Genomic DNA, 15,430 nt, shown 5'->3' on the forward strand with positions numbered 1-15,430 from the left:
ATCACAAATACCAATATTTTTAAGAACATATATATAATCCGATCTGTTATATGCATATATGTAAAGAATTATATATATATATATATATATATATAAATATATATATATATATATATATACGTTATATATATTATACTTTATATCAGTTTTATAATATTTATATGAATTAAATTTACTATATTAGGTAATAGAATTTAAAAAGTTAAATACTGTTTTATTTTTGTATTAAAATGTTACTATTAAATTTTCAATTATTTTTAAAATTTTATTTAATTTACGGATCAAATAGGATATTCTTTAAAATTCTAAAACATTTCGGATATCCGAGTCACTGAATATCTAGGTGGCTAAAGAACAAATCGAAACAAATGCTTCCAAATACTCAGATATTCGATTTGTGCCCACCTATTTACGGATACAATTTTATTTTCTTTATATGAAAAAAATGACTAATGTCAAGGCTTTTTAAAAAAAATTAATATTAGTTTTATCTTTCATGTATTATTTTGAACAAAAATGCCATTTAATATTAATTAACAATATCTTTATATATTTGTCGACTATTTTTATATACTTTTTACATACACATACATGTGCACCTTGATATGAGCACCTTGTAACTAAGTATTCACCACAACTGAAGTATCTAATTTTTTTGAAAGTTGAATTATTATTTTTTAATGCTTTTTTCACTACCAACCAAATTCTAGTGTAATGATTTGTCTTAATAATTTTTTTTTCTTTTTCTTAAACTATTATCTGTTTAGAAACTATAATATAAAACTATTGGTTCGACATGACGACTATCTAAAATTCATAACATGAAAATAAACAAATAAGATTAATTTTTGGTTTTTACCAAGAAAAACAAAAAATCAAACATTTTAAGTTTTTAACCGAATAAACTAAAATGAATATTAATTTAAAATAATAGTTATATTTTAGAAGATTAAAAACCAAAAAAAAACCTTAAAACCGAACCAATATCCAGATTAAACAAATTTAATATTTTTTTATTAAAAATAACGAAATTAATAATCACATTCCGCGCAAAACGCGGATTATTACCTAGTTTTTATTAATATATGTGCAAATCATAAAACATCAATTTTTCAGATTCTGAAGGAGTAAATTCCCTTTAAATATAGTTAAAGACGTAATGGCTAAGAGACACTAGGGCGTCATTAGTTTGGTTGGGTCAACATTTGGTTGTTGTCGTGTTGAACACAAAATTGAGTCCTTTCACATTCAACTATCCTGTTTGAGCTTTATTTATTGACTGGAATCATTATCATCGTCTACGAGAAACACACGGGCATGTATTTGACCTTATTTTCATATTACTAGTTGACCTCCTATTTACGCAAACTCGTCAACCATACATAGTGGACACACTGGATATCTAATACTTAGTTCTGAATCTGGTGGTAAGAAATCTAACCAAGTAAGAAAACTTATGTGACGTATTTTTCATAGTTTCTACCAGTTCTCAATTTTCTCTCTTTCTTGTTGTTCTTAACTTAGTACTTTTTGTGTGTGTTTGAGTTTCTGTTGAACGCGAATTAAAAGACTAGTACAATCACTTTTATATTAAAGATAAGTTTCTAAAGACGCTTTCTTTTGAATTTTTCTTTACAAAAAGTTATAAACTATTAGCCATTGTTGTTTAACTTTTTAATGTTTTCACAAAACTTAAAGTATGATCAGAGCCGTGCTTTCTAGCTTACGAAAAAGGCGGTTGCCTTAGGTCCCCAGTTCTAACACAAGTTTAGAGGCCCCCAATTTTTACATTTGTTTTGATTTAGCCATTATATTCGACTATTACATATTTATAACAAAAATTGTTTTCTTCTATGGGATTTTAGATTCTAAATGTACATCTCATCTAGCTTCATTTTATTTAGCTATTTTTGTTTTATTGTACAATTTCACACTTACTCTTAATACATTTTGATTATCATAAAATGAATATATATGGACATATTTTTCCTTTCTGCTATATAATTAATTTCTTATTTTTAATATGTTTCTATCACCAATTTTAATGCTATATAAATAAATTTATAAAAATATATATTATATTTTTTATTATTAAGTATTTTATCCATTAAAATTATTTTTATAATAAATTTTACATTTAATAATTTTTTTACATTGAATTTTGCCTTAGGCCCCAAGAAAGCTAAGCACGGCACTGAGTATGATAAAGACATATAGCTTCTTCAGAATTTTTTACATATCATTTTTCAAGTTTAATTATCCCAAAAGCTTATTTATGTTTTCAATATCTATTTATAACTTTTACATAACTTTTATTATAATAATTTACAAACTCCCAAATTTACATATATAGTCTTCCAAATTAACTACCAAAATTCTAAAATTTTCAATATATAACAAAATTGTGACTGTTCAAAAAAATCAAAACTAGTTTAGATCATAGGCCCATTATCCAAAGTATAAGAGAGAAATTTAAGCGGGAAATTAAAATTTAAGCTTGGCTTGGGTAATATTTGCTTGTTAGATGGATCTTGGACATCTTATGTTCACTTTAGTCGATGCGGATGGATATGGATGGACAGTGCTGGCAACATGCAACTTATGGGGACAAGAAATTTCACTCTACGCGACTCAGCCTTGCATTCGGAAGTAGAAGCACTGCGATGGGCGATGGAGAATATGCTTCAACACTCAACTTGCCAGAGCTTCGGGACAGACAGCAAGGAGCTGATAGCAATGATAAAAGACTCTCAGGCTTGGCTAAGCTTTGCGACGGAATTAGAGAGGATAGAAACGTTAAAAATATGCTTTCTGGACTTCAAATTTATTCATGTTCCACGGGCGCGTAATCAGATTTCAGATCTTTTAGCTAAGACTGCTAGATCCTTCCATATGGAGTTACTTTTTATTGGTTGTTCTATTCCGGTTTGGTTACCCATACCACCTCAAGTTTGAGTAATAGAATGGCCTTTCAACGAAAAAAAATAACACATTAATTTAAGCTGAATCATTAGTTTTTAAAAAGCCATAATTTTAAGCTGAATCATTAGTTTTAATAAAAAGAATCATTTATTACGAAATGATTAATTAATGGATATTAACTTTTAAATGATTTTTGATTTGTCAATTTCTTCACGATTTTAGGATCATACATTAGTTTTAATAAACAACTAGATTTTGATCGGCGCTAGGAAAGCGCAGATTTGTTTTGAAATAAAAAAAATTATTTTAAATAAATTTCTATCTAATATATTGTATAGATTTGATCACATTTATCCGGAACCACAAATTAAGCTCTACCAAACTGAAAATCCTGAAAATAAAAAATAAACTGAATTTCATTAGTAGCGGAGAACCAAATAGGTAACTGAATTTTTAAAATACAAAGTATATATATACTAATATTAATTACATTTATTTTATAAATAGCCAAATATTTTTAAAATACTATATATAAACCGAATTACCCAAATGTTTTGTATTTAATTTATTAAAATTATTTGAATTATAGAATATTTTTTATCCGAACAACCGAAATTACATGATATTTAAATTGATAATCCCAAATTATCCAATAATTTTATCTATAAATTCGTAATATCTCGAAACCCAGAATCGAACAATAATTGAATTGGACCCATTTTGTTTTGCATATTAAGTGTTTCTCAACTATGCTAATGAACCAAACAAATAAAAAACAACCCAACTAAAACCAAACCAACTATTCCTAAATTTCGTGAACCAAAACACCAAAACCCAAAATAGTCAAACCAAAACCGAATGCTAAAGACTAACAGTGCATCTGCATCTAAATAGTACAAAAAGTATTCTATTTTTACAAATTGTTTAACCCCTTCTACTGAGAGTGCATATCTATACTATTAAAGCAGAATCCTCTTCAGGATTATGCCCCTGAATTTTCTTATTAATTGCAAAACATTCCAGTCCAGAAACTTTTGAATTATTTAAAAGCCTTTTACGAAAATGTAAAGCCCACCTATTCTATACTATCAGAAATTTAAGCCCACCACTTCTATAATATAGTTTTTGAAAATTTAAGGAATATTTTCGAATTTACAACCCATTTAGTACTATAAGATTTTCAAAATCAAATCAAATAAAGAGAATATTCCCAATCTTGAGGAACACTCATAAAATATAACCGAAAATCTCTCTAAATATATGAAGATTTGATTTTCCAAATCGACATCCCTCAACTTTCTCCCCAAGTTTACAATCAAACCTAACACCTAGCTTAAATTCCAATCAATACTATAAATATCCTTCACCAGTTTCCTGTTCAAAGCGCAACCTTCCAACAAACAAAAAAATAAATCTATGGCTACTAAAAATATTTCACCTTCGATGAAAATCCAAGCATGTAAAGGTGCTACACGCTTGGAAACAATACATTCAATCCGTAGAGACAATGGAATTCGTCTTGGCTGATGAGACTGTAAGCGTTCCTTACTGTATTTATCAGTCGATTTTGTCTTATTTAACATTTTGGGATTGACTACTAATATTTCAATTTCATATGGTTTTTGTTTTAGGGGCAAAAAATTCATGCAACATGTAAACAGACTTACATTGAAAGTAAGGGAAGGATCCTTACGGTTGGAGCATGGCGCTACATCCGGAATTTCCAGATTACTCCTGCTGGTGGAACTTATCGAACCACAGATCATACCTGGAAAATTGTTTTCAATCAAAATACGGCCGTTTCGCGATCTAATCACGTTAATGATGAGCTGTATCTGAATTTGTCAGACTTTCAAACTGTTTTGTCTGGAACACTTGATGAGAATTTTTTAATTGGTAAACATATAAATGTTTTCTGTTTTGCCACTATCTATTTGTAACAATCTATACTAACGTTTACAGTTTTTTTACAGATGTGCTCGGTCAAGTTTTGGATTGTGGTGGTGTCGAAAATATTCAGTGTACCGGGGGAAAGCAACGAAAAAAACTTGAATTCACCCTAAGTGACATCAAGTAAGTTAGCTGTCATTTACTCCAAACAAAAATGTATTGCATACGAGTAAGATAATATAACTAACCGTTTTGATAACCTTTCATAGTGATTCGCGTTTACCATGCTGCATATGGGGCAACTTAGCCGAGATACTCCATTCTGCAATCAACCAAGAAGTTGGTATGGTTACTATGCTGCTCAGGTTTGCTAAGCTTGGGAGATTTAGGGGTACATAATTCACGCCAGTACAATGTTATACTATTAATGCACTAATCAAATCGCGGAACTTCACTTACATGTTGTGTATTTTTTAATTATCTAATAGGGGAACTGCAAATCTCTAACGCTTTTGATGCTTCTCAAATGATGATCAACCCGTCAATACCTGAAGCTGAAGCATTTAAAGAATTGTAAGACCCGCTTCTGTAACTTCGTTATCACACACATACTTCTAAACTTAATCTTTGTATTATAATCAGGATCAATGACGATGACAAAACTCTAACCTCATTCCAAAGTAATGAGGACAACAACAAACAAGTTGCTCAGTCAGGAAAGCGAGGACAGCGTGATAAGTGGTTACTCTTTCCCACTAAGAGCATCTACGAAATGATAACATCAACTCAAGTAAGCAGTTATTAAGTGATTTTGGTGTCTCTCCTATATTATGCAGGTGAGGAAAAAATTTACTTAAGCTCTGATTCAATCGACGCTTCTGATAGATTTTCAAAGAAAGACCAGGCTCTCACTCCAGATTTTTTTAACAGAATTAAAGCGTCAGGACTGCCAAATCATAGCTGCGACTGAAAGTTGGTTGTCCAGTCATGTTGCTAAGGAATATAGATCCTGTTGGGGGATTGATGAATGGAACTCGGCTCCAGATTACAGAGCTGTATGACTTCATGATAATGGCAAAGGTTATTACAGGGGAAAAGGTTGGTCGAACTGTGTTGATTCCCAGGCTTTCAATAACTCCTTCAGACAAAAAATTGCCATTCAAAATGAGGAGGAGACAACTGCCTATTGGTGTGGCTTTCGCTATTACTATCAATAAAAGTCAAGGACAAACATTGTCTGAAGTTGGTATATTTCTACCAAGACCGGTTTTTTCACACGGTCAACTATACGTGGCTGTTTCTAGAGTGACTTCTAAGAAAGGCTTGAAGATGCTGATTGCTGACAGCGAAGGCAAGCCTCAACGCCAAACAAAGAATGTTGTCTTTAGAGAGGTTTTCGATAATCTATGATCTATGTTTTCAGTTCTGTTTTTAGAAACTTGCAGATGTTTTGCTTTATATGAAGAATTTGGTTTTATGTTTTACGTTTAATAAACGTTTTAAGATTCATAACAGAACGTTGTGAGTTTTTGGTGATGATGTGAAGCCTCAGAAACAAACATATTATTTTTGTTGTTAAGAATATTTTTCTCTATTATTTCTAACACGGAAATTGAACTTTAAGAAAAGTTCTACGCTGCAGAAAGCAATATAATTATCATATTTACAGATAATAACACCAAATCAATCAATCAAACTCCGGTTTCAATCCTAACTACCGATAGTCAGTTTCATTCCTAGCTTCTAAAATTCTATAAAAAGTTTAATAGTAACTTACGTATTATATCATTGCAGAAAGGTTGGGTACATGTCATTATGAATGTCGTCCTTATGTCTCTGTCCCATGTCTTTCAACTCGAAAATGGCTCTAACGATGACTAATCTAGACCTGCACATACATGAAACAATTTATAAGACAACTTAATACTTTGAGCAACTAACACTTTCTGATGTCTTTATAAGACCTGCAAATAACAACGCCTTCCTGATGTCTCTGTCAATGTCTTTCAACTGAATAATGGCCATAACGATGCTACTGAAAAACCTGCAAAAACAGGATCTACATTAGTAAGACAAGTAAAATATAATCAGGAACTACCAGCCACTTTTAACATTAAAACAAAGACTTGAAGCTTTCTTTAAATTTCCCACCACAGTCCTTATATCTCATATATACTCATCAAGTCACCAATTTTTGAAAAACTATAACAGAATCTTCTTTTTTACGCTCACCTTATAATCCTGGTTATCTGTTCGACAAGTCTCAATGGTGAAAAACGATGGTGTTCGTTGGTTCTCTTTTATAAATATAACAGACTCTTCTCATGCGATTTAAGATCTCTTCATCTGCATGTTAGGATTTGTCAACAGAAACTCGATTAGGCAATTTGTATTACATATAGAATAAAAATAATTTGCGGATGAGCTAAGGAGAGAATACCTTAACAAATCGAGATTATGATTACAGCTTTGAATTGGACCGATCGAAAAACGATTAATCGAACCAACGGAGTCGTACAACTTTGATTATCACAATCGAGAGACGCCAAATTCTCACCATCAGAGTCGTTCAGCTTTGATTCTCACCATCGAAAAACGTTTTTTTCCATCTTATCCTCTGTCGGTAAAGAGACCGTTCTCGATCACCTTTTCTTCTTAATTTTTGTTTTTTTTTTTAGAAACAGGAACGGTCAAAAAAATTATGGATATACGGCCGATGAGTGTTGGGCTACAAAATTATTGGGTCATGATAAACCATTATGTGTTTGCAATGGTTTATATCTTAATTTTCCATCAAACAAGTTTGTTTCATATGGGCTTTACATTATATACTAAACATTGTTTTTGAAGTTATATAAGAATTTCATATTTATAATTAAAAATTTTACATATACAATTAATAAACATAAACATAAACTAGATAGGAATGTAATAGATGATATCAATACACCCGGTCATTATTTAAATAATATTACAATTCATTTAAATATTTTAATAATTTTATAACCCAATGTACACATTAATTTTACTAAAAAAAATTGTAAAGTTAATATCTTCCTGTATTTTTCAAAAAAAATAATTATTTCACAATACTAACATTTGGTATAGATGAAAAAGTAATGTAAAACATAAAAACAAATGCTAACAAAAAACACTAAGACATTTGATATACATTTGTTATAATGCTAAATATGTCCAATAAAACAAACCCGCGCTTAATAATAAAATTGTCAAAGAATACAAACCCGCGCTTTGAAAGCGCGGGTCAAAATCTAGTCTATCTTATTAAAGTAGAAATACTTTAACATTTTGTTTGGTAACAAAGATAACAATTAAAAAAAAATAGTTTTGTTTGGAAACATGGATAACAGTAAGTTATGAAAAAAAAATAATGGGTTTATGCTATTAAAAAAATTGGAAATCCATTACATTATATTATAAAGTAATGGGCTTATGTTACTTGATATACATATCCAAATCGAAATAATAATTTAAAATTCATTTATATCAAAAATTCATTCAAAAATATACATATATTCAAAATTTGATTTTTACTAACATATATTCCAATAACCATTATAAAAATGTTTTCAATATATAAGAAAAATACAATACAAAGCCCAATTTCAAACACCAACTTAAATTATGTTTTTTTATTTCACATTGAAATTTAAAAATATAATATATGTGATTATTTATATGATTGTACGTATAAAATATTATTAATTTTAAGATTATTTATTTGATGGTACGTATAAAATATGATTAATTATATGATAACACATATTTTTGTAACCTATGATGATACATATAAGATATATAATAGTGATTAGGGGTTGGCATTCGGGTTCGTTTACGGGTCTGTTTGGAATTTCGTGTTCGGTTCAGATCTTTGAGCATTCGGTTTGGATTTAGATAACCAATTTAAATTATTTTTAAAAATTGAAAATTTATTATATGCTTTAATTTTTAAAAAATCTATAAAAACTATAATATATTACATATGAATTTGAATAACATATATCAGAGTACCTAACTTAACATATAAATTGGTTTGGTTTAAATACTTGGATAGAGAATTAATAATTATTGAAGTATTTTTGGAGTTTTGAGTATATTTTAACTATTTTAGATATTTACGTTTTATTATTTCTATATATTTTCAAGTATTTAAATGAACTTAAAAGTATCATATATATTCTGGATGTTTTATATATATTAAATCTAAAAATAATTAATATATATAAGTATATAAATCTATTTTGGATACCCAAAATACTTATGTTCGGATCGAATTAGGTTTCAGTTCTACAAATACCAAAATTTTAAATAATTTGGAATTTAATCAATTTCGGTTCGGATTTGGTACTACTTATTGGGATTGGGATCGGTTCGGTTCTTCGAGTTCGAGTTTTTTTTCCAACTCTAAATAGTGACATAAAAAACAAATAACATCATATTTTTTAAAAAAATATACCCGTACGGGTGCGCTGGTCAAAATCTAATGTGGTTTATAGACAAATTAAGATATAATGAGTATTTTTATCTGATCCGGATCCGTGGTCCAACTGATAAACCCCATAGGCCATAGCCATATATAATTTGGATTGACATATGTTCTTCATGTAACATTCTATCAGAGGTTCTACCAACTGATATGTTTTTACAAATTTGGATTTAATTAACATTGATTAATTAATATCTGATAAAATCTAAAAAAATTATAATTGTATAAAATTTAGTGTAAATACACATAAGAAGGCCAAGAATTTTATGATTATAAAACGTAAATTCTAATATTTTACAGTTTAATAACATGATCGAAAAGTGCTCAACCGGTCAATAAATTATGTTGCATATATAAGCAGCATAAATTGAATAATATGCTTTGAATATTGCACATTTACGTGCTATTAATGAGATACATATATTTCAATGTTATTTCTAAACTAAAAATACATTTAATAATTTTTATATCAATAAATAAAGGAAAATTGTCAATAATAGCACCTTTTGAAGTTTATGTCTCAAAAATAGCACTAGAAGGAGAAAGTCACAAAAATGACATTCATTAAAGGGTAAAATATCCCTAATACCCTTAGTTTAAAATTAAATAAACAAACAAAAATAAATAAAAATAAATAAAATAAAAATAAAAAAACGAAAAAAAGAAATTTTTTTTTATAGTTTCAGATTATATGTTTTCAGATTCGAAATTTTTATAATTTTTTTTTTGAAATCTTTTTTTTTTTGAATTTTTTTTATTTTTTCCAAATTTTCTTTTTATAATTTAAAATACTTTTTGAAACTGTTTTTAAAATTTTTATTTTTTATTTTAGTATTTATTTTTTATAAAATTTTAAACCCTAATTCCAAAATCCCACCCCTTAACTCTAAACCCTAATGTTTGGATTAATTAACCCAAAAGGTATAAGTGTATATTTACCTCTTTAATGAAACCTATTTTTGTGACATTAAGCCTTGAGTGCTACTTTGGGAACAAAAACTTGGTTTGGTGCTATCCTAATCTTTTTCTCATAAATAAATGATAATGACATAAATATAATATTTAAAACAAACCAACGACATTTCCAAAAAAATATCATGTATTTATTGTTTTAACTGTTAGTGAAAATAAAGGTACGACCAAAATATAATCTTTCTTTTTGTCATCAACTTAAACAGATTCATATAGACTCTATAAACCAAATCGGCGGCTTCGTATCCATGTGAACGACGAAAGACGGTTGTATATCCGCCTCTGAATTCTGCGTTCGTGGTACATGAATGATCTTTGAGCCGAGGAAGCTTCTTTTCAGGGTCTTGATATCTTCCAAATAATTTACAAAAGTTGGCAATTCTTCTAGTTCTGAAACCATCTTCACCAATTGAGAACAATCTGTTGCAAACGTGACTTGAAACTGATGCAAGTTCCATGCACTCTATTGCCCAAAGTAACGCTTCCATCTCCGTATGAAGAGGGGAGAGACTAGCCCTAACATTTTTTTTCCCCATCAAACCATCAAAACGCTCTAGAGTACTATATCAACCTTGTCCTGAAAAAGTTCATTCCTTCCAAGAACCATCTGTAAAACACCATTCGCGCTGGAATTGACGGTAGGTTTGTAACCCCGACATGCTGTGCTGTCCTTTGTATGTTCAACACATGTGCCTTAGTCCAAAGGGTGGATTTTGTTACCGCTAATTTAAGCGTTTCCCTAGGATCAATATTTAGATTACTGAAAACTTTATTATTGCTTTATTTCCAAATGTACCACAGTATCCATGCAAACTGGTAATCATCCATATGTGGGAGAATTCTCCAAAAATGATGATCTATATTTGTGAAGAGAGAAGTAGTTGGAAAAATAGCTGGATTTGATGGTATCTTTGAGAGCGTCCAAACCTGGAGAGCAAGAGGGCATTCAAAAAACACTTGGTTTATCGATTCCTCTGAAATTCCGCATATGACACAACATATATCCCCTTGAATCCCTCTCGCTTGCAGATTTTTCTTAACTGCTATACATCATGATACTATTTTTCATAAAAAATGTTTTTTAGCAAATGGAAAGTGAGGGAAGTTAGATTTCGTATAAGATGAATGATAAATTATGTTAACTGAATTATTGTAACCAAATCCTATTTAGTTTTAATGTTCTAGGAAATTGATCTTAATCAATTTAGGAAAATCCATTACTAAAATAAAATAAAAAGATAAAGAATATTTAAAGCTAGATTTATTAAATATTTTAATGGCAATTCTTTAAAAATAAGTTGTAAGTTTTAAGGTTATTTCAACTTTGTACTTTTGTTTTAATAGTATTGATTGATGTTCTATATCATTAATTTAAAAAAATAATTTTAGTAATTATCTTAATATATAAGTACTTATATTAATATAATGGATATTAACTTAGTATGAGTCATTAGCTAAGTCATTAATTTTAATAAATAATTTTTAATAATTATCGTAATATATCTATATATATTTGTCATTATATATATATTTGTCATTATATTAAATAGAATAAATTAATGGATATTAACAATACATTACATAAGTTTTCAGCAAAAATAATAATTTCTTTCAAAGAAATATTTTTAACACGAAGAATGCTTGGATTGGATATTATGATCTATGATTACTGTGAGACTTTTTTGTGGTTTAGTGTAAAAATAAATAAAAGATTTTTAAATGCCAAACTACTATTTATTTACGCTGTGTAAAACTATTTCTTCCTAGAGCACCACATATTTTATTGTTCGAACGTATTTACTACGAAGGTGAACTGAAGAATTACGGGATAATAAATTTTGAAATTGTTTGAAAGATATAATATCTAAATATTCTTAAAAACACTACCTAAACAAAATAACTTTTATATTAAAAGAAAGTAAAATAAAATAAAATAAATTTAAAACTAGTGAACAAGAGCCAAGTCAATCGAAATTACACAAACATTATCACTAAAATCAATCCATTGATACAATCAAACCTAAAATTATACTTCAAAAAAAAAAGAATTATACATAGATAGTGAGAAAAATAAAGTCACACAAAAAGCAATCAAAATTCTGTTAAAGAAAAACTAAGAAAATATTCAGTAAAAATAAATTAATTTAATATTTGTATCTAATTAGATAATTTCAATTTAAATACAGAAATTTATATTAAAATAAAAAAATTGTATATATATATATATAAGTCTGCACAAGGTGAAGCATTTCACCTAGTTAATCTTAATTTTCAATCAAACTTTAAAATTTTGAAAGTATTAATTAATAAAACCTAACAACTTTTAGAATATCGTTCTATATTATTTTATTTTATACTAAATACTTTCGAATATTAGTTTCACAAAACATATGTGAAACATATCTAATATCTTATGTATAAATCTACTAATTTTTGGAGATTTGCACGAGAATTCTTAATGATAAATCAGATGATCTTTTGGTTTTCATATTTAACTATACTAATTTCTTAACTATAGCTAAGACTATTATAATGTGTTATATTACATTTTTTGTCATCTACATTATAGGATCATGATTTTTTTCGTTAAAATAATGAAAATATATGATCATGGAATATTTTTTCTTTTTTTTGATCATGGAATATTTGATTATCTTTGTATTGTAAAATAGTTTTATATAATAAAGTTTTCATGAGAATGATCTGTGCAAGACATTTTATATTATAGTTTCAAAGTATAATATACAAACGTATCTATAAAATATGAGATGGTTTCTAAACGGGACGTAGGATGCACTTATATGAGACGGCTTTGAATGAGGCAGATTTTTTTTTTTCTTTTTGTAACATGCATTTATAAATCATGGCAAAACCACAAAAATAGGCAAAATTTAAATAGAGTAATTTCTAAATGGAACAGGTTTAAGTGAGGCAGACTTTCCTATTCTAACTTTCCTAACAATTCATTTGATATGTTTTTATTGGATTTTTGTAATGTAAAATATCTTATCCTTTAAAAACGCCCTATCAAAATCTAGTTGAAATTTGTTTTCAAATGATTCAATATGGAAAAAAAGAAGATTTTTGTCATTAAAAAAAAGGATTAAATATCAATAGATTATTTGGATTTAGATTTTAATTAAACAAAAACGATGACTGAAATTTGAAAAGATCCTAATTCACTGTCAAAACCATATCGGTTCAACTGACTTGCCAAAGCGGAGAATTCAGAATTTCAAACACATTCGTTTCAGAACATTGCTCGCATATAAAGAAGACTAAAACAAATTCACCAATGCTAGGATGCATCTACAGGTGAGCAAAGAGGTAACAAAGGAACAAAATATAAAAATGCAGGTGAGTTATATTAGTTGGATGGCATCTGATCTGATAGATAGCCTCATTCGACCATATTTCTGTTGTCTTCTTCTATTTCAAGAAACCGCCTTAGGAGTTCAATTGTTTTACGGTAGAGGTTAATATCGATTCCATCCACATTTCTTCCGGTTCGAGCCTGCAAGATAGGCTAACGAAATGGTATACATCTTAATTTTTAGCTCTGTTAAGCTACCAAGACAATAATCTTACAATGGAGATATTATCAGTCTGATACAAAAAGTACAGCCTGAAATGTGTACCAGTGTCTACCTCTAACATAAACTAACAATATTTACAATTCCCATGATGTTCAATTTGAATGGAGAAGTGTACTAGTGTCTACCTCTAACATGAATATGATGTTCAATCTATAAAGATGATGTGTACCAGTCCCTACCTCTAACATAAATATCAGGACTTTCATAGTATAATTACTTAAATTCTCTTTGCTCAAAAAAAAAAAAAAAACTTAAATTCTCAACTGAGACGGTGAAATTACAACTTGAGAGCCAAATACAAGATAACAAAACTTAGTGAGCAACTCTCAGTTTGCATTCATGAAAGGCCAAAACATTTTTAGGAAAGCAAAGTTCTTTAACAATGTTCATAATTTCAGTATTTGCCAAACCGGGAACACATGGTGTAATGCAGACACTAACAAAGTTAAAAAGAATCCACATGAAAACTAACCTCATTATTGGGCTCAATGTGAAGCTCTCCGATGAACTGGTAAACAGAGCCAACCCGGAAACTAACATCTCGTAAGTGTTGAGTGTTGATTTTGAGACTCTTCTCTCCATCTTCAATAACACCTATAGCTGTTTCAACTGAATATCCTTTCAGCCTGCAAAAGAAAAAACGACAAAACATCGTCTTTATTTAATAATACTATACAATAACACAGCATTGCATTGGTACAATCCAAGTCATAAAAAAGCTTACAATCCTGTAACTCTGAGTGAACGAGCTTCCATGAAAAACGGGGAAGAAGGGTACAACTCTTGTAGAGTGATGGGAGCGCCAGATTCAATTTGAGAATTTGCCATCGATCTAACTGTTATATGAGTGTTTGAACTTGAATTAGCTCACAGAGAACAATTTCACAAATAATCTCTCATCGATTTATTGGAGTTGCACATTTTTTTCTTCATCGAACAATTGGTGTGCATAAACAACCAAATCAGAGTGATAGACAAATACGTTGATCGATTACCTGGAATCCTCCTCCCGGGTTATTACAATGAAGCTTTGAAGTTACTATCGCTGTTCCTCGTACAACTAGAGAGAAGTATTAAGGGTTTTGGCGGAGAGAAATAGGGGAAGACAGAGACGAGTTGAAAAGAGGTAAAAAAAGTGAAATTGCATCCTCAATACACTATTTTTTTTTCTAAATTCTAATTAAGTCAATACCATGAATTGGTTGAAACGCTCAGATGCTAAGGCAAAATTGATTTTGTCATTCTATTATTTACTTTGTCATACTCTTATTTATTCTGATATACTCTCCATATTAATGGTTAATGTCGAAAGTGTTTTCTCTACCTGACCGATTGAATGACGAGATGACCAATCAAAAATCATTATTCCATTTTTAAATCAGGAGTAATCGAATATTTTATTGTCTCTCTCTCATCTCACCCGCGGGTTTTTTTGGGTTCTTCGGGCGTTCTCTTCTTCCTCGCTATCATCGCATTGAGTTAACTCGGCTTCGTCGCTTGGATGCTGAATCATTGAGCTATTGATTCCGTTTTACATGGTATA

The 15,430-nt window shown here is 29.2% G+C and overlaps 1 protein-coding gene and 1 long non-coding RNA gene across 4 annotated transcripts; one reads left to right on the top strand and one right to left on the bottom strand.

Annotated features, from left to right (window-relative positions):
• Positions 1 to 965: 965 nt before the first annotated feature.
• On the top strand, positions 966 to 6,396 carry LOC106433966. Of its 2 annotated transcripts, XR_007338453.1 has the most exons (5): positions 966 to 4,456; positions 4,554 to 4,995; positions 5,082 to 5,203; positions 5,301 to 5,385; positions 5,455 to 6,396. It is a non-coding gene; the product is annotated as an uncharacterized LOC106433966 (long non-coding RNA). The 2 variants fall into 2 exon arrangements; XR_007338452.1 differs by having other exon boundaries at positions 967 to 4,995.
• Positions 6,397 to 13,469: 7,073 nt separating this feature from the next.
• LOC106345248 (CST complex subunit TEN1-like) lies at positions 13,470 to 15,119 on the bottom strand. 2 transcript variants are annotated; one of them, XM_013784474.2, is made up of 4 exons: positions 14,883 to 15,119; positions 14,612 to 14,723; positions 14,360 to 14,513; positions 13,470 to 13,805 (listed from the first exon to the last, which is right to left on the bottom strand). In XM_013784474.2, exons 2-4 carry the CDS (start codon positions 14,713 to 14,715, stop codon positions 13,692 to 13,694), a joined length of 372 nt encoding a protein of 123 aa, XP_013639928.1. In that variant the 5' UTR covers positions 14,716 to 14,723; positions 14,883 to 15,119; the 3' UTR covers positions 13,470 to 13,691. The 2 variants fall into 2 exon arrangements, with proteins under 2 accessions (XP_013639928.1, XP_013730263.1); XM_013874809.3 differs by having other exon boundaries at positions 13,470 to 13,817; positions 14,883 to 15,098.
• Positions 15,120 to 15,430: the final 311 nt, after the last annotated feature.

Source organism: Brassica napus, chromosome A1, assembly GCF_020379485.1.
Source record: "Brassica napus cultivar Da-Ae chromosome A1, Da-Ae, whole genome shotgun sequence".
Taxonomy (NCBI): Eukaryota; Viridiplantae; Streptophyta; class Magnoliopsida; order Brassicales; family Brassicaceae; genus Brassica; species Brassica napus.

Excerpts from the sequence above, each read along its gene's own strand:
- LOC106345248 (XM_013874809.3), bottom strand. The coding sequence starts at position 14,715 with ATGGCAAATTCTCAAATTGAATCTGGCGCTCCCATCACTCTACAAGAG. Across the intron at positions 14,514-14,611 it reads TCACTCAGAGTTACAGGATT|GCTGAAAGGATATTCAGTTG; the intron begins GTAAGCTTTTTT and ends TTTCTTTTGCAG. Across the intron at positions 13,818-14,359 it reads ACATTGAGCCCAATAATGAG|CCTATCTTGCAGGCTCGAAC; the intron begins GTTAGTTTTCAT and ends CCATTTCGTTAG.